Source organism: Oncorhynchus nerka, linkage group LG14 (genome assembly GCF_034236695.1).
Source record: "Oncorhynchus nerka isolate Pitt River linkage group LG14, Oner_Uvic_2.0, whole genome shotgun sequence".
Taxonomy (NCBI): domain Eukaryota; kingdom Metazoa; phylum Chordata; class Actinopteri; order Salmoniformes; family Salmonidae; genus Oncorhynchus; species Oncorhynchus nerka.
The window spans coordinates 59,106,232-59,130,566 of record NC_088409.1 but is presented as its reverse complement, the minus strand read 5'-3'; the positions used below and the strand labels follow the sequence as shown (position 1 = coordinate 59,130,566).

The 24,335-nt window shown below is 44.3% G+C and overlaps 2 protein-coding genes across 2 annotated transcripts; one reads left to right on the top strand and one right to left on the bottom strand.

The window, feature by feature from the left end:
• The first annotated feature begins 1,093 nt into the window (after positions 1-1,093).
• Positions 1,094-13,048, top strand: LOC115141545 (SH3KBP1-binding protein 1-like). Its single transcript, XM_029680504.2, is given in 18 exon segments — positions 1,094-1,272; positions 1,630-1,683; positions 1,853-1,898; positions 2,024-2,097; positions 2,222-2,280; positions 2,388-2,468; positions 2,723-2,893; positions 6,114-6,204; positions 6,318-6,508; positions 6,693-6,808; positions 7,048-7,135; positions 7,307-7,423; positions 7,899-8,069; positions 8,347-8,502; positions 8,742-9,023; positions 9,147-9,279; positions 10,184-10,386; positions 10,389-13,048. Coding segments are annotated over 18 exon segments (2,562 nt in total). The 5' UTR covers positions 1,094-1,192; the 3' UTR covers positions 10,838-13,048.
• A 3,262-nt stretch (positions 13,049-16,310) lies between these two features.
• Positions 16,311-23,027, bottom strand: LOC115141544 (estrogen-related receptor gamma-like). The gene is made up of 7 exons (XM_029680503.1): positions 22,832-23,027; positions 22,003-22,424; positions 20,341-20,457; positions 19,706-19,816; positions 19,433-19,594; positions 18,999-19,268; positions 16,311-17,345 (listed from the first exon to the last, which is right to left on the bottom strand). Exons 1-7 carry the CDS (start codon positions 22,888-22,890, stop codon positions 17,101-17,103), a joined length of 1,386 nt encoding a protein of 461 aa, XP_029536363.1. The 5' UTR covers positions 22,891-23,027; the 3' UTR covers positions 16,311-17,100.
• Between the last annotated feature and the right edge of the window lie 1,308 nt (positions 23,028-24,335).

Sequence of the window (24,335 nt, the reverse complement as noted above, 5' to 3'; positions counted from 1 at the left end):
CTGCCCCTGCCAACTGTAAGTGCTGTTATTGTGAAGTGCAAACATCGAGGAGCAACAATGACTTAGCAGCAAAGTGGTAGGCCACACAAGCTCACAGAACGGGACCACCGCATGCTGAAGTGTGTAAAAATCGTCTGTCCTCGGTTGCAACACTCACGACCAAGTTCCAAACTGCCTCTGGAAGCAACGTCAGCACAAGAACTGTTCGTCATGAGCTTCAGGAAACAAGTTTCTATGGCTGTGCAGCTGCACACAAGCCTAAGATCACTATGCGCAATGCCAAGCGTCGGCTGGAGTGATGTAAAGCTCTCCGCAATTGGACTCTGGAGCAGTGGAAACGCATTCTCTGGAGAGATCTGGATTTGGTGGATGCCAGGAGAACGCTACCTGCCCCCATGCATATAGTGCCAACTGTAAAGTTTGCTGGAGGAGGAATAATGGTCTGGGGCTGTTTTTCATAGTTCTGGCTAGGCCCCTTAGTTCCAGTGAAGGCAAATCTTAACGCTACAGCATACAATGACATTCTAGATGATTCTGTGCTTCCAACTTTGTGGCAACAGTTTGGGGAAGGCCCTTTACTGTTTCAGCATTACAATGCCCACGTGCACAAAGCGAGGTCTATACAGAAATGGTTTGTCGAGATTGGTGTGGAAGAACTTGACTGGCCTGCACAGAGCCCCGACATCAAACCCATCGAACTCCTTTGGGATGAATTGGAATGCCGACTGCGAGCCAGGCCTATTCGCCCAACATCAGTGCCTTGTGGCTGAATGGAAGTAAGTCCCTGCAGCAATGTTCCAACATCTAGTGGAAAGCCTTCCCAGAGAGTGGAAGCTGTTATAGCAACTCCATATTAATCCATCATTTTGGAATGGAATGTTTGACGAGCAGGTGTCCACATAACCTTTGGTCATTTAGTGTGTTTACTGACCAGATCATATATATTATGTCAGACGTTGCTTGTAGCCTACAGTAAAAACAATACTTGGGTAAATCGCACCTGTACTCCGCACTCCAGAACACCTTGTGGCGCGGCGACGATGAAAATATGGTTGTTGTTGACTGTCAGACACCACAGAAGAAGAAGGTTCTGTTTCAGGAAGTTGTAACAGAATAATTATGTGGCTAACGTTGTCGTTGGTTAAATAGTTTTTGTGATGATTAATTCAAACGTTAACTTTCTGGGCAATGCATGAACATTCACACAGCTTACAATATGGCTAATATAGCAAGGACCGGAGACATTATCCATTTAAACGTTGGAGGAAAAAGGTGAGGACTGGCATTACTTTGAATAGTTAGCTACCGCCTGCTAGCTATTGTTGTTGGGTGAATGCTAGCTAGCTATGTAAAAGTTGCTGGCTGGCTAGCTAACTATATATTTTTGGTAATCAAATAACGTTAGTAACATTGTCTTAAGTTAGCAAACGAACTACTGTTAGTTAGATATTTTTCCAGCTAAACCTTATGTTTCTGACAGTAACGTTAGCAACTACTGACTTCACAGTGCAGCCGGAAGTGCAAAGCTAGCTAGCTCGGTAATGTTAGCTTGCTAGCTTTTCAATGGATTTGAACTTGATCAAACTTGAGTCTGTGTGTATGCTCATTTGAGTGATCATGTTGTTTCAGGTTCAGCACCTCCAGACAGACATTGACATGGGTCCCAGACTCCTTTTTCTCAAGGTAGGTAAACTCTTTATTTTGAGACCTAGGCCAATGCCTTTTATTAAATTCACAAGTGTCTTCATAATGACCCACTCCAACTCATTAATTACCGACCCATAGAGATGGCATGTGGTCATTTTCTGTAGCTCAGTACGGTCTAACTAGTGAGATGTGTTGTCTCTGCCAGTCTTCTAAGTGGGAGGATCTCAACCTTGAAGGATGAAACTGGAGCGGTAAGTTGACTGAAATCGATTTAAAAAAACTAGGCTATGTGTATATAAACCTATTTGATATTGGCAACCACTTAGGCCTACTTATAACATATTTGTAATGTGCTGCTGACCTTTATCTCCCACAGATCTTCATAGATCGGGACCCATCTCTCTTTACTCCCATACTGAACTTCCTGCGTACCAAAGAGTTGTTTCCCAGGTGCTGATTCCTTTGTTTACATTTGTTTACAATTAGAGTAAAAATAATAAAATAATAAAAATAATCTATTCAGCCTTGATGGCAGGTTGTTTTCCAAATTAGATTTCTTAATCTTTCTTTTTAGGTCTATAAATGTGCACCTGCTCATGCATGAAGCGGAGTTCTATGGAATCACTCCGTTGGGTAAGAAAGTAGCCAGTAGCTAGTCCAATACAGCTGTGAATGAGAGGCTGTCTTTTTTTGTGTGTGTTCGTGTCTGTACCTTGGTTACTTTTTTTTCTCTTCCTCAGTGCGTAAGCTGCAGCTTTGTGACGAACTGGACCGATCTTCCTGTGGAAACGTGCTCTTCAATGGCTATCTGCCGCCTCCAGGTAGATTTGACTTCACTTCAAGGACAGGGTAGCCTAGTGGTTAGAGCGTTGGACTAGTAACCCGGAAGGTTGCAAGTTAAAATCCCCGAGCTGACAAGGTACAAATCTGTCGTTCTGCCCCTGAACAGGCAGTTAACCCACTGTTCCTAGGCCGTCATTGAAAATAAGAATTTGTTCTTAACTGACTTGCCTAGTTAAATAAAGGTACAAATAAATTAAGTTTGATTTCCTGATCGTCTCCTCTTGTTCACCAGTGTACCCGGCGAAGCGGAGAAACCGTCACAGTGTGGCGGGACCTCAGTATATGGTGGGCTGTGCCTTGCCCATGGAGAGGGCTCCAGTGAGACGCAGCAACACCATGCCACCCAACCTGGGCAACGCGGGCATACTGGGTAAAGCAACGATTGAGGAGAGGATAAGTGGTGGTAAGGCCTCAGAATCACATGCACATTTAACATACGCATACACATTTTACAAGCATTTCTCTACACCTGCAATATTATCTGCTAAATATGTGTATGTGACCAATAAAATGTCATTTGAAAAGGTGCAGCAAAATGCTTATGTGGTAGTTTCCTCAATAGTGCAGTACAATCAACATCAGTAATAACAATGAGAGTCAAGTAAAAAAAATAACTAATAGAAGAGGTAGTATGCATTAGGGATGTGACAAACGTTTCAACTTGCCTTTTGCGGGGGGGGGGGGGGGGTACTGTTGCTTTATTTTTTTTTAATCACAAAATTCCACGTCAATTCCACGTCAATATGTAATAGGAACATTATTCTGCATGACAGCTAGGGCTGGTCAATGAAGTTTCATCTCCCGCAGTCATATACAGTGGCAAGAAAAAAGTATGTGAACCCTTTGGAATTACCTGGATTTCCCCATAAATTGGTCATCAAATTTGATCTGATCTTCACCTAAGTCACAACAATAGACAAACATAGTGTACTTAAACTAATAACACAGAAATTATTGTATTTTTCCTGTCTATAGTGAATACATCATTTAAACATTCAGTGTGGGTTGGAAAAAGTATGTGAACCCCTAGGCTAATGACTTCTCCAGAAGCTAATTGGAGCCAGGAGTCAGCTAACCTGGAGTCTAATCAATGAGACGAGATTGGAGATGTTGGTTAGAGCTGCCTTGCCCTATTAAAAAAAACACTCACAAAATTTGAGTTTGCTGTTCAAAAGAAGCATTGCCTGATGTGAGTTATGCCTCGGAACAAAAGAGATCTCCGAAGACCTAAGATTAAGAATTGTTAACTTGCACAAAGTTGGAAAGGGTTACAAAAGTATCTCTAAAAGCCTTGATGTTCATCAGTCCATAGTAAGTCAAAATGTCTATAAATTAGTACAGCACTGTTGCTACTTTCCCTCGAAGTGGTCATCCTGCAATGATGCCTGCAAGAGGTAGGCACAGAATGCTCAATGAGGTTTAAGAAGAATCCTAGAGTGTCAGTTAAAGACTTACAGAAATCTCTGGAACATGCTAACATCTCTGTTGACAAGTCTACGATACTTAAAACACTGAACAAGAAGCCACAAAAAAACATTGCTGCAAGTCTGAAGTTTGCAAAAGTATACCTGGATGTTCCACAGCGCTACTGGCAAAATATTCTGTGGACAGATGAAACTACAGTTGGGTTGTTTGGAAGGAACATACAACACTACGTGTGGAGGAAAAAAGGCACAGCACATCAACATCAACCTCATTCTAACTGTAAAGTATGGTGGAGGGAGCATCATGGTTTGGGGCTGCTTTGCTGCCTCGGGGCCTGGACAGCTTGCTATCATCGACAGAAAAATGAATTTCCAAGTTTATCAAGACATTTTGCAGGAGAATGTAAGGCTATCTGTCCGTCAATTGAAGCTCAACAGAAGTTGGGTGATACAACAGGACAACGACCCAAAACACAGAAGTAAATCGACAACAGAATGGCTTCAACAGAAGAAAATACGCCTTCTGGAGTGGCCCAGTCAGAGTCCTGACCTAAACCCGATTTGAGATGCTGTGGCATGACCTCGAGAGAGGTTCACACCAGACATCCCAAGAATATTGCTGGGCTGAAACAGTTTTGTAAGGAGGAATGGTCCAAAATTCCTCCTGACCGTTGTGCAGGTCTGATCCGCAATTACGGAAAACGTTTGGTTGAGGTTATTGCTGCCAAAGGAGGGACAACCAGTTATTGAATCCAAGGGTTCACATACTTGTCCCACCCTGCACTGTGAATGTTTACATGGGGTGTTCAATAAAGACATGAAAACGTGTAATTATTTTAAAGCAGACTCTTTGTCTATTGTTGTGACCTAGATGAAGATCAGATAATTTTATGACCAATTTATGCAGAAATACAGGTATTTCCAAAGGGTTCACATACTTTTTCTTGCCACTGTACCCTTGAAAGCGCCTTGGCTACGGCATGTTTCTATGTCTGGGTACACGACGGCTTTGCCGACACAACCTTCTCTGGAGATCGTTTCGAAGCGCCACTGAATGGGCATTTTACTGGTCTGTAAAGGAATGCCACTTCTTGAAGCGGGACTAATGTCCATCGCTAGGCGACCAGAACTGTCAATCAAATAATCGAGCAGACCACTCTCCTAAAAAAAAGTACTTTAAAGTTTTTTTTTTTAAATACCGTGACTTACCAAGACGTTTAGTAGATAGAAAATACTTCTTCCTCTAGGAATCTACTCCTAACATTCAGTATTAGGTGAAATTAATTCAGGCTTTCATTCATTTAGACCGTAAGCAGGCTATATAAAGTTGAAACACCTGCGGCTGGTAAAAGTTTGAGTAGCCAGTAGCCTACTAAATGAATACAGGCTATTTTTGCAGCCTATAGCCAATTTGATTTTGGGAATTGTATATCTAAGTTTCAATTAAACTATTTAGTTATCTAAACAATATTTAATGTAATGGCGTTTTATGTCGGCTATAGGCTTTCATTAGGTAATTAGAAGGCTCATTTTCAAAGCAATTTGGGTTGTCAATGTGTTGCATCGTGTAACTAAGAAGATAGGCCTATCGCTCTTAATTCATGGCATGGTTTCCTTTTATCCTAATGTTGAATAGAGATGCAGTCAAATTCATTCATGCAGGGAAGGGGAATGGCCTAGTAGCCTACTACTCTGGAGTCATAAAAAACAATGAACTAAATTGATGTTATTTGGCGGGTCACGGATCAGCTCTCTTAATAATTATATGTGGGTGGGGTTGCAAAGAGAAATCTGTCCTGTTGCTGGATATGGGGTGGGGCTCGGAATTGATATGGCTGGCGGTGAGTGTGTCTCCAAAGAACTGACCCGTGCGGGTCTGTGTTTATGTATAAGGGGTTGGATGTGTGGGGCGTTGGTGCAAACAGTCTCCAAGGTGCAGGTCTGTGTAAGGAGACCACTAGGGCTAGAGTGAACCGTCCGTGACTCAGACCGTGACGATATTTCGGGTCAGTATTTTGACATTCTATTTAGCTTCAATATATATTTATTTATATTTAGCTTCAATCAATATGTCTTGTCTGGTTGCAATGGATTGAAAGTAAAAGCTCTAACCTGGAGCCATTTATTTGTTAAGGGAATATTATCAACCTGGAGGGTTCACCTTCACCCACGCCTGTTCATCTTTCCCTTCCGACACAGCTCAGCTTGCAGACCCAGGCATGGTCCGCATCATCTGTGGCCACCACAACTGGATCGCTGTGGCTTATGCCCAGTTTGTTGTTTGCTACCGGTAAGAACACAGGACTTCCGTGTACGATATCACAGCGTCGTATGAATCAGTCTTTTTTGGGGGGGGGGGGGGGGTAAGGACCGTCGAGGGTGTTAAACTGTGCCGTTCATCAGAGTGAAGGAGTCTACGGGCTGGCAGCAAGTGTTCACCAGTCCCCGCCTGGACTGGGTGATTGACAGGGTGGCACTCAACGCCAAGGTGATGGGCGGCTCCCTGGGAGACAACGACAAGATGGTGGCCGTGGCCTCGGGCACAGAGATCATCCTCTGGACTATCTGTCCCGACGGCAACGGCAACGAGATAGGTCAGTCCGCAAACGGATGAACGCACAGTGTTAAAACAAATGTTACGGGTATAGTTTTTATCGCTCAAAATGTTTATTTGTTGACTTGTCGTTTAGTACTTTAAGAGACCACGTCATAGGTAGTTGTGGGTGCTTGTTGTAAGGGCCGTGCTAATAGGTCTCCGTTGTACCTGCTTCCCTCCAGGTGTGTTCAGTCTGAATGTCCCCGTGGAGGCTCTCTTCTTCGTGGGGAACCAGCTTATTGCCACCAGCCACACAGGGAAAGTGGGAGTATGGAATGCAGTGACCAAACATTGGCAGGTAAAGTTGTGTCCGTACGTTCTGTAAGAATGTCACGTCAAAAGAGCCTATTATGTGTATTAATAATATATGTGGTCCTGTATGGCTCAGTTGCCAACGCCAGGATTGTGGGTTCGATTCCCGGGGCCACCCATATGTAAAATGTATGCACACAGGACTGTAAGTTGTGTTGGCTAAATGGCATATATTATATGTGTTGGACACCATTTCATGTTTTCCTTTTATCTTTCCCTTCTCAGAATCAAGATGTCGCTCCCATTAATAGCTATGACACTGCCGGATCCTTCCTCATTCTAGGCTGTAACAATGGGTCCATATATTATATAGGTAAGGGAAGTCATCTTTTCTACATATGACGCAATAATGGACAACTATTTAAATAGTTTTTCTGTGTAGAAGAATGCAGTCACAAGGTGTTTTTGTAGTACATCATTCAGTATAAGTATATGAATACAGTTGCAAAATATAGACCTCTCATGGACGTGTTCTTGTCAACAGATGTTCAGAAGTTTCCATTGAGGATGAAGGACAATGACCTCCTAGTGACAGAGTTGTACCGCGACCCCACGGAGGACGCTGTCACTGCTCTCAGTGTCTACCTCACGCCCAAAACAAGTATGTCTGCCCGTTTCGATTTTTTACCTTCACGGAAATTAATTGCTTTTTTCTGTATGTTTTTAAGGATTAGCAAGTATCAATTGGTCAATTGTGGTTATTGGAAATAGAAACTTAATAAATACATGTTGCAAAACAATTATTTTCTGAAAAACGTGTTTGCCATGTTACTTCATTTATGGTCAGCAATGGTAATTTTATAGGCAGCTGGCAGATTTTGAATGGTTCCCGGTGGCGTTTCGCTAACTCTTTACCTAACGTTAACCTTTAAACTAATCTTGACCTTTACCCTAACCTCACGTCACCTAACATGAACACTAACTTGAACCAATTTTGATCCTAATACCTCAACCTTAACCTTTTTGGGTCTACCGGCTGACTATCCACTTCCATTTCTTGATATGCACGGTACATAACACCGCATGCGTTGTGGCTAAAATAGTGTATGGGATAAAAGTCCTCAATGTGTCGTCAGGCGACAGCGGCAACTGGATCGAGATCGCCTACGGGACCAGCTCGGGCACGGTGCGGGTCATAGTGCAGCACCCGGAGACCGTGGGCTCTGGGCCCCAGCTCTTCCAGACCTTCTCAGTCCACCGTAGCCCCGTCACCAAGATCATGCTCTCTGAGAAGCACCTCATATCAGGTGAGAATGGTTGGCTAGGAGCCTCCACGTTTTAGGGATGATCGTTACTTCGCTGTGTATTCTACCATCTCCGCTTGTGAGCTGTTGGATGTTATGCTTATGAATTAATTTAGCTACATGGGGGTTGATTTGATTTTTGTCTTTTCGGATGTCAGCTGACACGGCGATACGTTAAACATTGATGTTGCTGACAGAGAAACGTTGGTCCTCCAAGTTTAGTGCAGAAGATGGGGCCCATCATGCAGATGTCTTTGGGCTAACCCTGTTCTGTCGTCAGTGTGTGCAGACAACAACCACGTGCGGACCTGGACGGTGACTCGCTTCAGGGGCATGATCTCCACCCAGCCAGGCTCCACCCCCCTCACCTCCTTCAAGATCCTCTCTCTGGAGGACATCGACGGCCACGGGGGCTGTGCTGCCGGCACTGAGATAGGTAAGCAGACAGAGGTCAGGGGTCATAAGTGGACACTGGTTTGTTAACATTTTTAGAGATGCAATGAGAAAAGGACTGTAAGGGTGCGTACTGTAAGGGTGCGTACTGTGAGGGTGCGTACTGTGAGGGTGCGTACTGTGAGGGTGCGTACTGTGAGGGTGCGTACTGTGAGGGTGCGTACTGTGAGGGTGCGTACTGTGAGGGTGCGTACTGTAAGGGTGCGTGTTCCTCTCTAACAGGTCCGTATGGCGAGCGAGACGACCAGCAGGTGTTTATCCAGAGGGTCGTCCCCGACACAGACAAACTCTACGTGCGCCTCTCGTCCAACGGGAAGAGGGTGTGCGAGGTGCGCTCTGTGGACGGCACCTCCATCACCTCCTTCATGGTGCACGAGTGCGAGGGGTCCAGCCGCATCGGCTCACGTCCCCGCCGCTACCTCTTCGGTGGCCACGCCAACGGTAGCATCCAGATGTGGGACCTGACCACTGCCATGGAGATCGCAGGGAAAGTGGACATCAGGGGTAAGACGACCTCCGCTCTACAACACGTGGCTTTTTTTTTTTTGTGTCGACTGGTTTGCTTAAGGGATGTGTCCTAGAAGTTGAGTTGAGGCCTCTGACTGTCTCTGTCTGGTTGTCCCTCAGCGCTGGGCGGCCCCACAGAGGAGGAGCTCCTGGAGCTGCTGGACCAGTGTGACCTGGCTCTGACCCGTACGCCCGACATGAGTCCCGCTGCCTCCTTCACCCACTCCTCCACCCCCCGAGCCTCCACCTCCAGGTACACCAGCCACCATTGCCAACTGCCCATGTAATCACGCACCTGCTACATGACCCATACAGCTGCGTATATTAACCCACTGATGCTATCCTTTTTGCAAGTGCACATGTGCCGTGCACATGTTCAGGGCATAAAATGAACACCCACCAAAATGCGAGTAGCTTTAGTTTGGGGGGTGGTCAATTTGCAGTGCTCTACAGTGTGAGCGTTGCATTCGCATTTGTGAATAAAAATAGAATCAAAAGTAAAGTATGAGAGTATGTGCGAAAAATGCTGAAGTAGGTGCCTTCAAAGTATAGTGTTTCTAATTGCACAAAGGAATACAAATCCCACCTCACGCAGCAACAGCTTTGCGCAATGTAAGTGAACCCCTGATAGATTCATTTTTTGGAGGCACAGGCATAAAAGTTGGTCTAATGTACTCAAGTCGGCAAAGTGAGACTTTGTCCTGGTGTTTCTTGGCTATTTACATTGTTGTGTTCACAAGCGCGGTTGTTTTTCAATGTTTGTTTGAATCTGCTGCTTCAACTGATAGTGAAGAGGCGCTGTAGACGATGTCTACTACGAGTCACATCCCAAATTTTACAGACGCATGGCATGACTCGAGTAGCCTCGTTACCACGGTAACCGTCCGCCCTTAAAAGGGGCAGCTGAACATCGTCTCATCTGATATTTTGGTTTAAAAGAAAAAATTAAATGAAGCAATATACCACATTACTTCTTACTAATACATTTTTTGTTTTAGAAAAATTCCAGAGATTGTAATTATGGCAAATGTTTTTGGGCTGGTTAAAAAATATCTGAGTGGTAATTTAAAAATAAAATCTACCTGCCACAGTGGCTGGTGGAACAAAAAGCACATTTTAGGCCATGATCATATTCTCTCTGTTTCTTGTCTCTGCAGTTTGCAGTCCCAGCTGAGTGAGAGCTCCAGAGAGCGTGGGACCAGAGGAGGTGTGAGCAGCTCGGGTCCCTTCTCTGGTAGCCTGCCCCGCCAGGCCCCTCCGGTGCCCCTCACCAAGCCCCGGGACATGGCTCTCTCCATGGCGGGGTTGGGCATCCAGCCCCACCACCTGGGTCTGAGCCAGGCCTCCCTCAGCAGCAGTGGCAGCCCCGGCCCGGCCGCACCGTCCCCCAGGACAGAGACCGGGACGCTGGCATGGGGTCTCTGCGCAGGGGTAGTTTTGTTGAGCGTTGTCAGGAGCTTGCCAAGGTCTCGGACTCTGCAGGAGGGGCGGAGGGGGGAACGCGGCGCAGCCTGGCTGTATGCTCGGAGTTGGAGGCTAGACTGGGCCTACGGACCCCCGCTTCTTTCTCCAGCCCCCCTGCAGCCTCCCCAACTTCATCGCCGCGCCGGCCGCAGCCCACCTCTCCCAGCCCTGCCCCTGCTACAATCGTCAGTCCAACCCGCTCCCAGACCCCCGTGTCGCCTCGTCGAGCTGACACCTCCCCTACTACAGAAGTCCCGCCCCCTGAGGCTGCAGCAGCCACTCCAGAGAGCTCCTCCCCTGTGCCCTCCACCAGTTCTAAACCCCCTATGAATGAGACCAGCTTCTGACTGGCTCGGTGATGTATGAGTGAGTGGACTAACAATGGATGCTTTTGGTGTTTCTGAGCATGTGTGGTTTAGTGACGGCACCTGTTGTCGCATTTATGGACATTTCCTATCAAGGACACATATCAAATGTCATTCCTCTGTTTTCAAAAGATTCATATACAACATATATCCAAACTGTCAATGTGTTGATGATACACATTGTAAATCTAGCCATGTATACAGTTGTTCGGTTGCATTTGGTAGAGCAGTCCATTTCATTAAATTACACTGAACAAAAATATAAATGCAACCATTTCAAAGATTTTACTGCGTTACAGTTCATATAAGGAAATCGGTCAATTGAAATGAAATCATTAGGCCCTAATCTATGTATTTCACATAGCTGGGAATACAGATATGCATCTGTTTGTCACAGATACCTTAAACATTTTTGTAGTGTGGTCAGAAAACCAGTGAGTATCTGGTGTGACCACCATTTGCCTTATGCAGCACAACACATCTCCTTCGCATAGAGTTGATCAGGCTGTTGATTGTGGCCTGTGGAATGTTGTCCCACTCCGCTTCAATAGCTGTGCGAAGTCGCTGGATATCGGCAGGAACTAGAACACGCTGTTGTACAAAATCGATCCAGAGCATCCCAAACATGCTCAATGAGTGACATGTCTGAGAATGCAAGCCATGGAAGAACTGGGACATTTTGTGTACAGGTCCTCGCAACATGGGTCAGTGTATTATGCTGAAACATGAGGTGATGGCGGCAGATGAATGGCATGACAATGGGCCTCAGGATCCCGTCACGGTATCTCTGTGCATCCGTGGAGGCTGGTGGGCTCATAGTAATGGCTGGAATGGAATACATGGAACTGTGTATATAACAAATCAAATATATGGAAACCACATGTTTGACTCCTTTCCATTTCTATCATTCCAGCCATTACAATGCGTCCGTCCTCCTGTAGCTACTCCCACCAGCCTCCATTGCCGTGCACTCAAATTGGCATTGATAAAATGCTCTTTTGTTTGTTGTCCGTAGCTTATACCTGCCCATACCGTAACCCCACTGCCACCATCTGCCATCTGCCCGGTGCAGTTGAAACCGGGATTCATCTGTGAAGAGCACACTTCTCCAGTGTGGCCATCGAAAGTGAGCATTTGAGATTTTTTTTTAGGATGAGCACGCAGATTAGCTTCTCTGAGGCAGAAATGGTATTATTCGGTTGTGCAAAACCACAGTTTCATCAGCTGTCCAGGTTGGCTGGCCTCTAAACGTTTCTGATATCCTCTACAGATTTCTCTTTCAGTCTTCCTGCTTTGCACTACGGTTGGCTTTCTGTACCTTAAATGAATCAATAAGCCTACTGCACACGCAGTATCAAATGTAGTGATGATTGTTGACTAAGAATCCGATGTCGAATCTATAGATAAATGATAAAATGTCTATCATTCATATGTTTAGTTACATCTGACTAACTTACTGCCATTTTGGATCATTCTTTTTCAAGTCTTCCTCCAGATCACAACCCAGTGCCTCACGTACCTGTTTATCTTTTTTTAATTTGATGGGTTATGACCATTTTACCCAAACTTCGTTACAAGGACAAGCAACTTGATTGTGGAGTGATTCTACCAAACGTCGGTAGAGGTCTATCTCTTTGTGCTTTTTCTGAACCATTTGAACACTTGAATATGAATATTTACAAAATATAAACATGTTTTCACATGTTTGTGTATTTAGTGGTTTCTGTCGCAATGTTAACCGGGTTGATTGATATGTCACTGACAACAACGTGGTTCAGCAGTATTGCCTGTTGCACCAATAGCTCAGATGAAGAGGCGTGTTCAAATGTCTCTGTTTACTGTCTTGTCTAATACTTGTCACACACTTCTTTTTTTTTTTTTGTCTTTCACTTTGGTAGCATTTGTTTTTCCTCTGCAATTCCATGATGTGCCACATAAATGAAGCAGAAAGTCATACTATTAGTCAAACTCTTCCGTTTATGTGTGTGTTTGTGTCATTGGTTAAACTGGCACCACCTTGAATGTTTTGTGAAATTGTAAGAAACCCAAAGGTAGGCTTTTAACCCATTATCCTACGTTGTTTTAAATACCATTTTATGACTATATATATATATATATATTGTAACAGTCAAAAGTTTTGATGTCTTCACTATTATTCAACAATGTACAAATAAAGAAAAACCCTGGAATGTGTGTAGGTGTGTCAACTTTTGACTGGTACTGTGTATGTATATATACAGTTGAAGTTGGAAGTTTACATACACTTAGGTTGGAGTCATTAACTCGTTTTTCAACCACTCCACAAATATCTTGTTAACAAACTATAGTTCTGGCAAGTATGACACAAGTAATTTTTCCAACAATTGTTTACAGATTATTTCACTTATAATTCACTGTATCACAATTCCAGAGGGACAGAAGTTAACATACACTAAGTTGACTGTGCCTTTAAACAGCTTGCAAAATTCCAGAAAATGATGTCATGGCTTTAGAAGCTTCTGATAGGCTAATTGACATAATTTGAGTCAATTGGAGGTGTACCTGTGGATGCATTTCAAGGCCTACCTTCAAACTCAGTGCATCTTTGCTTGACATCATGGGAAAATCAAAAGAAATCAGCCAAGACGTCAGAAGAAAATGTGGTTCATCATTGGGAGCAATTTCCAAATGCCTGAAGGTACCACGTTCATCTGTACAAAACAATAATACACAAGTATAAACACCATGGGACCACGCAGCCATCATACCGCTCAGGAAGGCGACGCGTTCTGTCTCCTAGAGACGCACTTTTTGCACCAAAGTACGTTCAAATCATTCCCAGGACAAAAACAAAGGACCTTGTGAAAATGCTGGAGGAAACGGGTACAAAAAGTATCAATATTCACAGTAAAACGAGTACTATATCAACATAACATAAAAGGCCGCTCAGCAAGGAAGAAGCCACTGCTCTAAAAGCGCCATAAAAAAGCCAGACTACAGCTTGCAACTGCACGTGGGGACAAAGATTGTACTTTTTGGAGAAATGTCCTCTGGTCTGATGAAACAAAAATAGAACTGTTTGGCCATAATGACCATCGTTATGTTTGGAGGAAAAAGGGGGATGCTTGCAAGCCGAAGAACACAACCGTGAAGCACTGGGGTGACCGCATCATGTTGTGGGGGTGCTTTTCTGCAGGAGGGACTGGTGCACTTTACAAAAAAATGGCATCATGAGGACGGAAAATTATGTGGATATATTTGAAGCAACATCTCAAGACATCAGTCAGGAAGTTAAAGCTTGGTCGCAAATGGACAATGACCCCAAGCAAACTTCCAAAGTTGTGGCAAAATGACTTAAGGACAAAGTCAAGGTATTGGAGTGGCCATCACAAAGCCCTGACCTCAATCCCATAGAAAATTTGTGGGCAGAACTGAAAAGGTGTGTGCGACCAAGGAGGCTAACAAACCTGACTCGGTTACACCAGCTCTGTCAGGGGAATGGGCCAAAATTCACCCAACTTATTGTGGGAAGCTTGTGGAAGGCTACCTGAAACGCTTGACCCAAGTTAAACAATTTAAAGGCAATGCTACCAAATACAAATTAAGTGTATGTAAACTTCTGACCCACTGGGAATGTGATAAAATTAATAAAAGCTGAATTATATCCTTCTCTACTATTATTCTGACATTTCACATTCTTAAAATAAAGTAGTGATCCTAACTGACCTAAAACGGGATTTTTACTAGGATTAAATGTCAGGAATTGTGAAAAACTGACTTCAACTGAGATAGCAAAAGCTCAGGTTGCCCAGCCCGGCGGTGTTACAATCTTCGGCAAAATCATTCGCAAGGAGATTCCTGCAAAAATATTATTTGAAGATGTATATATACATAAATCAGCCTATATGTACAGTGCTGCAAAAAAGTATTTAGTCAGCCACCAATTGTGCAAGTTCTCCCACTTAAAAAGATGAGAGGCCTGTAATTTTCATCATAGGTACACTTCAACTATGACAGATGAAATGAGAAGGAAAAAAAATCCAGAAAATCACATTGTATGATTTTTTCTGAATTTATTTGCAAATTATGGTGCAAAATAAGTATTTGGTCAATAACAAAAGTTTATCTCAATACTTTGTTATATAGCCTTTGTTGGCAATGACAGAGGTCAAACGTTTTCTGTAAGTCTTCACAAGGTTTTCACACACTGTTGCTGGTATTTTGTCCCATTCCTCCATGCAGATCTCCTCTAGAGCAGTGATGTTCTGGGGCTCTTGCTGGGCAACACAGACTTTCAACTCCCTCCAAAGATGTTCTATGGGGTTGAGATCTGGAGACTGGCTAGGCCACTCCAGGACCTTGAAATGCTTCTTACGAAGCCACTCCTTCGTTGCCCGGGGCGATGTGTTTGGGATCATAGTCATGCTGAAAGACCCAGCCACGTTTCATCTTCAATGCCCTTGCTGATGGTAGGCTTTGTTACTTTGGTCCCAGCTCTCTGCAGCTCATTCACTAGGTCCCCCCGTGTGGTTCTGGGATTTTTGCTCACCGTTCTTGTGATCATTTTGAGCCCACGGGGTGAGATCTTGCGTGGAGCCCCAGATCGAGGGAGATTATCAGTGGTCTTGTATGTCTTCCATTTCCTAATAATTGCTCCCACAGTTGATTTCTTCAAACCGAGCTGCTTACCTATTGCAGATTCAGTCTTCCCAGCCTGGTGCAGGTCTACAATTTTGTTTCTGGTGTCCTTTGACAGCTCTTTGGTCTTGGCCATAGTGGAGTTTGGAGTGTGACTGTTTGTGGTTGTGGACAGGTGTCTTTTATACTGATAACAAGTTCAAACAGGTGCCATTAATACAGGTAACGAGTGGAGGACAGAGAAGCCTCTAAAAGAAGAAGTTACAGGTCTGTGAGAGCCAGAAATCTTGCTTGTTTGTAGGTGACCAAATACTTATTTTCTACCATAATTTGCAAATACATTCATTAAAAATCCTACAATTTGATTTTCTGGATTTTGTCTTCTCATTTTGTCTGTCATATTTGCAGTGTACCTATGATGAAAATTATAGGCCTCTCTCATCTTTTTAAGTGGGAGAACTTGCACAATTGGTGGCTGACTAAATACTTTTTTGCCCCACTGTATATATGTCTATGTAACAAATATCTTAAATTGAAATGTAACATTGAATGTTCTGTGTTTGTCTGTACAAAGTACATCTGTCTGTCCATGAACTAATAATTATTATTTTGGCAACAGTGGGATTGCTTTGTCAGTAGCAGAATGTTAGCCGAGGATGCTGTGAGTGCATTTCATATACAGTACCCTCAAGTTTCTTGCTTTTATGATTGTACTTTTCTAATCGGATCTTCATAAATCCAATAAAACGATTAACTAATTACAGTGAGCCTACTTTGGGGTTCAACATGAAACACAATGTTCACGCTCCAATGTCTGTCACACTCGAAACGCATTTAATTCCAAAAGCATTTTATTCAAACGCATACAAACTAGTAAGAAAGCAGTTCATGTCTTTGTACAGCGATCATGTAATAAATAAATAAAATACAAATGTCATGGCAACGCACCTTCTTAGTACATTATAAGGCAGGTAAGTCCAAAAGAATGTTCTGTTTGTAATGATAGCAGTACTAATAGTCTGGTTCAGCCTGGCTAAGAGCTTGCAGAGGCCTTTGGCTATGTGATATCTAGCTAACAGAATATATCGTCAATAAGTGCTATTATGTTTTCATCATGAGTGACATTCTTTCATATTGACTGAATATCATGGCTGGAAAATCCCCACGATACAAAAAAACAATGTAGTGTATATACTCTCCTCTGTAAAAAGTACCAAAATATATGAATCTACTAGACTTGGAACTCTATTCAAACTGTATCGCTGAAGCGTTCCAGGTTGCCCCACAGCAATGTAAAGGTCATTTCTGATTGAGCCGACATAAGCTAGTATTTACCGTGAATGCAGTCTCCGCTAACGCAAGAACATTGCCTTTGAATTTCGATCGCGCTGTGACGCTGAACTTCCGCAATACAGATTGAATAGAGCCCTTGGCTTTTGCCCTAATGAGAAACGAGATCTATCACTTGTATATGTTGTTCTACAGTACGCAGTTATCAGGCTCGTTCCATGACACCATGACTTGTCATAAAACTGTGACCCACCAAAACCCTGAACTTCTGACCCCACGACAATGGGCCACCTGGTTACGGTTTGTGAGGGGCCAATGGGAGGTTAGGTGTAGAACAGTCATATGTTGGCGTCCAGCATCTCCAGGAAGAGTTTGTGCATGGGCACGTGACCCTCCAGGTGGAGCCGGCAGAAGGTGTCCACGGCACGGTTGGCAGTCTGCCGGAGCAGGGGCAGGGTCATGAGCAGTTTGCCTGCCCGGTGGAGCTCTGTTGTGTGCTGGGCGCTCTCGTACTCCTGCAGGGCCTCATGGAGTCCGTCCTGGAACCGCTGCACTGCCTCCACACTCTCCAGGTTCTCTGCGTCTGAGCGGGGAGAGACAAGGTCAAGGGAGGCCTGTGGGTGTTTGGGTGTGGGTGGAATTGTGTGATAAACCTCCCCTTGTTTCGGCACGACAGCGTGTCCGATCCCATTGTCCACCTCATTTGTTTCGCCATTGAGGGCTAATGGACGGGCCAAGGTTAAGTTGCATGCAAGCCGACCCTCATTTTCCCTGAAAGGACTGTAAAATGTAAAAACAAAGGCTCTCTCCTCTGATCCTTCTAGCCACCTCAGGCAGTTGTGACTGCCCCGGAGTGTCAGGCTATCGCAGCCAGACTCGCCTAATGGATTTCTGAATTGCTGTGATAATTTGCAGGGTGCTGGGAGGCAGATGGATTTATTGATCAGGGCTGAGGGCAGAAGCAGCCTTCTCACTGCTAGGATATTGATCAGTTTCCACTCGCTGTGGCCTGGGGAATAACAGCGGGAGCCGGAAGGGAGGGGAGGGAGGGGTGAGAGAAGTGGGTGTTGGAGAACAGATTTGGCAGACGTCTAGACCTCCCCACTCTCTGTCATGGTGGTCTGAAGACTGGCAGCTTGTACAGAGGTGATGGAACAATGATTCATCAACAAATGTTTTGGCGCACACAAGTATGTAGTATAGCATCGGTAATACCGTTAGTCATTATATACAATTATTAATGGTAGTTGCAAAAAAAAAGTGGAGGGCTGATAGTGACATGGGTCATGCTGAGAGAATCCTATTACTAAAACACGAGACCTGTGAGGGACGTTTGCCAATATGAGGGGTCTAGCCACTCATTCAGTCCCTGACAGCTAGTAGCTTTTCAAGGCATTGACCATCATTTAACAGCCTTGCCCTGCTAGGGGACCTGACCCTGGAGCAAAAGTGTATTCAAGGACACACCCTGAGGGAAAGTCACTGTGAATCACACTTAGGGGCTTGAATCAATCTGTATTGCTAAAGCATTTCAGAATGCAAGATAGACATGTAAAGGGTCATTTCCGATCGAGACGACATCTGCAGCGTTTACGTAAATACAGTCTCTGCTAACGCGGTAACATTGCCTCTAAATTTCAATCACGCTGCAGCGCTGAACTTCCACAATACGGATTGAATCGAGCCCTGACTCTCTCCACAGTCCTGAAGGAGTGACTGTATGTAGGGCTGCCTGAGGATGGTGTAGTAGATTTTGTACCAAGCCAGTGTATTGTAAAGCTGAATTGAACACAATTATTTATTGTAAGCAGTAGCCAGGCAGATTAGATAGTAGTGTATATTTTTGATAGTTCTATCATTCATATACTGCTTTCTAAGAGGGATTGTACAAGGGTACAGCTAGGTCTCTTGAGTTTGCTCTGTCACAGTTACATGATCCGGAGTGGCGCAGCGGTCTGAGACATTGCAGTGCTAGAGGCGTCACTACAGACCCGGGCTTGATCCCGGGTTGTATCATAACCGGCTGTGATCAGGAGTCCCATAGGGCGGCGCACAATTGGCCCAGCGTCGTCCGGGTTAGGGGTGGGTTTGGCCGGGGTAGGCCGTCATTGTAAATGAGAATTTGTTATTAACTGACTTGCCTAGTTAAAGAAAGGTTTAATAAAACAATAAATAAACAGCTGACAACACTGAACTACTGATAACAGATATCCAGTGCAGGCCATGTAGTTAGTACCTGAGTTGGCGAGGGCCATAGCCTTGAGAGTGACCACTTCCTCTCGGCTCAGGTTCATCTGCCTGTACTTGGTGGTCAGCTGTCTCAGGGCGGTGTAGAGGTCAGAGAGTCCGGCTGCTCTGCACTGGGCCTGGCCCAGACGCAGGTTCCCAGCAAACACCAGCTCCTCCCCATAGCCCAGAGACTGAGACACAACTGACAGGACCAGTGTCTCCATCCAACCACTCTGCAGCAGGGCCATCTGGTCCACCAATGAGAGGGCAGAGAAGCCTGGAAGGGCAAATATGGAAATGTAATACTCCATAAGTTCTCACAGTATAAAAAGTCAACTTTGTCCCTTTGTACCAGTGGAAAATGGCATAGTATTTTAATTGTTTTTAAACAGGGAGTCACACTTATTTAAGATGACCTACAAGAGAAACAGGAGTGGGTACCTGGGATATGCTTTGCCCAGCCAATCATGACCAGGAGTTCCCTGTTCAGGAGGTCACAAAGCATCAGCAGGGCTTTAAGGTTGTCATCATTGGTTGAGTTGTCAGGCGTGGCACACAGGGGGGCTGGCTCTGTCAAGAGGAGCTGGGAGATCACTTTGTATCCTGAAAGAGGTCAAACAGATATATTAGTAATGCACTCTATTGTACTCCCCGCTTGTGACTGACAAGACTCTTATTGGAGTGTGTGAGCGTTGCACGACAGAGGGTACACACCGTTGGACTTGGCGGGGTGTGTGTCTGGGGCCTTCGTATAATGAGAGAGGCCAGAGTCCCCCCTTCTCTTGTACTTCTGACGTCCTCCTCTGACTCGGTCCATGCGAACACCTGTGGTGACACAAACATGATGATCAGTGATCATCCTTTTTGCTCATTGATTGAGCCCCAATCCCCAAGTCAAGAACAGACTATGGGAAGTGCACAGTACTACATAGAGTCACGGCGCCATTGAACTCTATTCCACATCGGGTAACTGATGCAAGCAGTAGAATCAATTTTAAAAAAGAGAAAAAAATAAATTTCTAAGTCATCCCAAACTTCTGAACGGTAGTGTATGTGGTAGAAGAGTAGTGGCCTAAGGGAACATACTTAAAGTGTTGTGAAAAGTGTTAGGAAATGTAATGTTGTGTAATATTTAAAATGGTATATAACTGCTTTAATGTTGCAGGACCCTAGGAAGAGAGGCAGCTGCCTTGGCCACAGCTAATGGGGATTGAAAATAGAGGTTGAGTAGTTAAAAACTCTAAACTCAGGCTGCATGTGTTCTGCAGACCTGCACACTTAAGCATGTCCCTTTATTGAGCCCATTGATCCCACTGAGATGAGTTGCTGAGTTGGTCATCGAGTCTCACCTTCCTTCATCATGCCGGCACGCAGGCACTTCTGGAAGCGGCACGCTTGGCACGACTTCCTACGACGCTTGGTGATCTCACAATCGTTCATCAAAGGGCAGCTGTACTCAATGTTACCTGGAAACAGAGAAAAGCGCAGCTCTGTTTACACCACGCAACTCTATACTTGAGGTTTACCAGTCAGAAAAGCCAATGATGCAAAAATGCAATCAAAATGGTGACACTGTATTTTGCAGTCTCTCTCACAGTGCATTCTTGATGCTTAACTTTTCAGAAAGCCTAAAGGTCAAATTGCCATGCTGTAAAACAAAGTGTTTTTAGTGGGGGGGTGCCACCATGGCTAACCTTTGCCATCTGGTGGTTTACTGAGTTTCACTGTCTGTGGCACTATGACAGAAGTCCTTTGCCTCTATGGTTCGCTGGCACCCTGAGCTTTCACACAGCAATCAATAAAAGCCCAGACAAAATACAGATATTGATTGGCTTTTTCACACTGAGCCTAACGACCACAACAAGTGTTACAACGTTTGGTCTCACACAAGACAAAAAAAGGGGATTTAATGGAGTATTGATTCATTTCTCCCACACATCTATACCCAGACAAGCGGGTCTGGATCTGGGGGTGATCTAGGGGCCAAGGGCCCTCGATCAATGAGCTCACCCCTAAACCCCCCCATCCCCCTGGACAAGAGGCTCTGAGATTAGGGCCTCCAAGTTACAGCTCCAAGCTTTTAACAAGAGATTGGCACCTCTTCAGAGTGCCATTCATCAAGAAACTAAAATGTGTTGTGTGGTGTTATAGGTGCAATAACACATGTTTAAGCTGCAGTTTCATACTTTGAGATGGGCACTGTTGCTAAAAGAACGCATTATGAAAAGCCACTTTTGATAAATGATAATACAATAAGTATTTTCATTCAACTTCATATTTGAAATTAGGCGCATAGTCAAATAATGTTGAGATTCAGTCGTTAATGCATCAAGCGCCACTGGATCAATATCACGCGTCAGTTATTTTGGAACATTTGTAGCAGAGAATAATCCGCTCTAGTTTCAGACTGCAAAAATCCAATATTCAGGATTATATTAAGAAATCAAAACCTATTTCTTCCATTTAGAAACAAGGCAACAATAAACATATCGTTGTCGACCCCCCTTAAATTAACTACTAGGCCATAGCTCTCGCGGTCAATCCGTGTAACATTGTAAATGCCGGATCTCTATGGCAAGACGCTTCAAAATCGGCCCAGTGCTGTTTGAGATAGCAGATTGGCCTATCGCGTGTAACGAACGTACGAACGGACCGAGATAGATCCACAGTCCCCTCCCCAATTTCATATTGGGGGACAATAAAGCATTTCTGGGGCCATCAACCAATATGAAGCACATTGAGTCTTCACACGAAAATCAATCCCATAGCTGAGTCTGCGGCTAACAGAACTATTGGAAATCTGTGTATGCCGCAATCAGCCTAATTTGCGTTTCCCCCTCTAATATATTATTGATTATATTATTCATTAAGATCTAGCCCAGAACTTCGCCTTATCCTAAAAGTATCACACGTGCACGCTCGCACACAGTGCACGCAACACACACCACCACAGACTGCTTGATTTGATGTTCTATCGGGTTTTTGCAGAAACCTATACACTTTTTGTTTACCTTGAATTGTCCTCTTGAAGAAAGCCTTGCATGCCTCACACGACGCTACTCCGTAGTGATATCCCGATGCAAAGTCGCCACACACTAGGCACAGCCTTTTAGGCCCAGAGCCCAGCGACGATAAGTAGTCACATTTGAGGATGGAGTCAACGTGCGAGGAGAGCGCCAAACTGCGATCCGAGCAAAACTGAGATGCGCTGCTAGAGTCCGGTGCTGCGCTGACACCGCTGCCGCTGCTGCTCGAACTCGGGGATTCCGGGTCCAGTGAGTGACCCGGTGAGAATAAATTGTATCCACTGCTGTCCGAGCTGGGACTGAATGCTGTGGTTCTGTCCAGGGCGAAGGTAGGGCTGGGGGGGTCCGTCTTGATACATGTATCATCTAGTAAAGGAGCGTCGTCGGTGTTTGAGGAGTCCAACAGGCTGATGGCACAATTGAAATGATCATGACAACAATATAGTGCCACTGAAATAATGCCCTATTATTTATAGAACTGTTACGATAACAGTGGCATGCATGCCACAATATAGTCTGCCTATTAGGTGGACCACCTCAAGGACCAACAACTCTATTCATGTTCCCTATGGAGGACATCAAATTTGGCATTTATTCTGCAGACAATTAATAATAACTTCTTTTTTTTTCAACTGAATTAAGCCTTATATCATGCTTAAATTTAAAATAAACACACATCAACAGCACATAAATGGTGGCAATCAGATTAACGACCAATAAAATGTATCTATGATCACATTCAATTGTTCATTACTTTCATACCAAATATGAATGTAAAAAAAAAATTACAAAAAAAAATCTCAGTAATTCTTACTGGTTGTGCTGGCTGTGGAAGTGGACGTTTTCACTCAGGCAAAAATCCTTTAGATCCATATCCAGGAAGAAAGTCTCAAGGAGATGAAATGAGAACTATAGTCGTCAATGCCGTAGTAGTATTCTAGTATTCTGGTTTGGGAGCTAAAGGTAGAGAAATAGTGACAGAGGCGAGGACACTGAGACAAGGGCCACAGTTATAGTTGCAGGTTTATTTAGCTGAAGACTTGTGTCATTGCAAAGGGGCGGGGCCTGGAGGACAAATCCTGACAAGCACTAAACGTTTGTTGATGGTTTCATTCTCTTCTCACTTCCATTGTGTTGAGCGTACAACATACATATGTACATATTTACATGCTACACAGAAGGAAACATGTATACATGATACACTAGTCAAAGTATGAACAAGATTTGTTAAAGAGGATTTTCACTGGTACCTCTTATTGACAAAGTGTTATCAAAGTGAGGTGAAAACATGAAACGTTTATTGCTTATGATGGAACACCATGCGCTATGTCCGTCATTAAATGCATTTTGCTATTCTTGTTTTCCAGACTCCGCCCTCCCTCACCTCTGTAATTGTTGGACCAGGATTTCCCTCTTCTACTGTTTGGTGTAAACAGAGAAAGCATGCAGAACAGACTCACGGACACGGCATCCTCCAGGTATTCGTTGTTCCTCATAACAATGTCTCACTTTTAAAAGCTATAAATTGCATATTGGTGACAGTACTATTCCAGTTCCTGAACCAAAATGCATCACTATTACTGAAGCATTTGAATTCATGCTTGTCCAGTCTCGCATAGGCCTTTCTCTTTGAAGTGTGTTTTCATGGTTACTCTTGGAAAGTCAGGTAAGGTGAGCTTGAGAGAAAGTGAGAGGCAGGTGGGGGATTAGAACAGGCCGGAAAACCAAGGGATAGAATTAGACTAGAGAAAGGGAGGGGAGGGAGGTAGTGGAAAGAGAGAGGGGACTTTAACTTGGAACTGGTCAGTAGGTCAGGTACATGTGTACAGGACAGGGCTTACATCTGGTGAAAGGAGAGGCGGTGATGAGGGTTAGGGTGTCTGGAGGGTGAGGATTATGAGCCATCCGATGCCAGTGCGTTGGCAGGGGTGCTAAGGCAGCACTTTTGGACAACCCTGATGTGTGAAAGCCCTGTGAGGAGCGAGAACATCCAAATCCAGCCATCAGACACCTTAGCCAAGTTTATACCTGGTGCTAACATGGGTCCTTTGTCCTGATCTTGTCTGCATTCTGATTGTGCGCACATTTCCAGAAATGTGTCTCCACACACGGTATTCAAATGTGTCGGTTATCCATCTACTGTGTTTGCATTGTGACCACATTTCCTGGTCCCTTCTTTTATGCAAATGATTTCACAGCTATTCTTTCAAAATAATATGTATTTATTTTTTGTAAGACACATTGATATAATCATTCACTGGTGCCACCTGTGAATGATTTTAGAGGGCGGAATGATGACGATTTAAATGGTTTCTCTG

Excerpts from the sequence above, each read along its gene's own strand:
- LOC115141544 (XM_029680503.1), bottom strand. The coding sequence starts at position 22,890 with ATGGATCTAAAGGATTTTTGCCTGAGTGAAAACGTCCACTTCCACAGC. Across the intron at positions 19,595-19,705 it reads ACACCCCGCCAAGTCCAACG|GATACAAAGTGATCTCCCAG; the intron begins GTGTGTACCCTC and ends GACCTCTTTCAG. Across the intron at positions 17,346-18,998 it reads TATGGCCCTCGCCAACTCAG|ACGCAGAGAACCTGGAGAGT; the intron begins GTACTAACTACA and ends CTCCCCGCTCAG.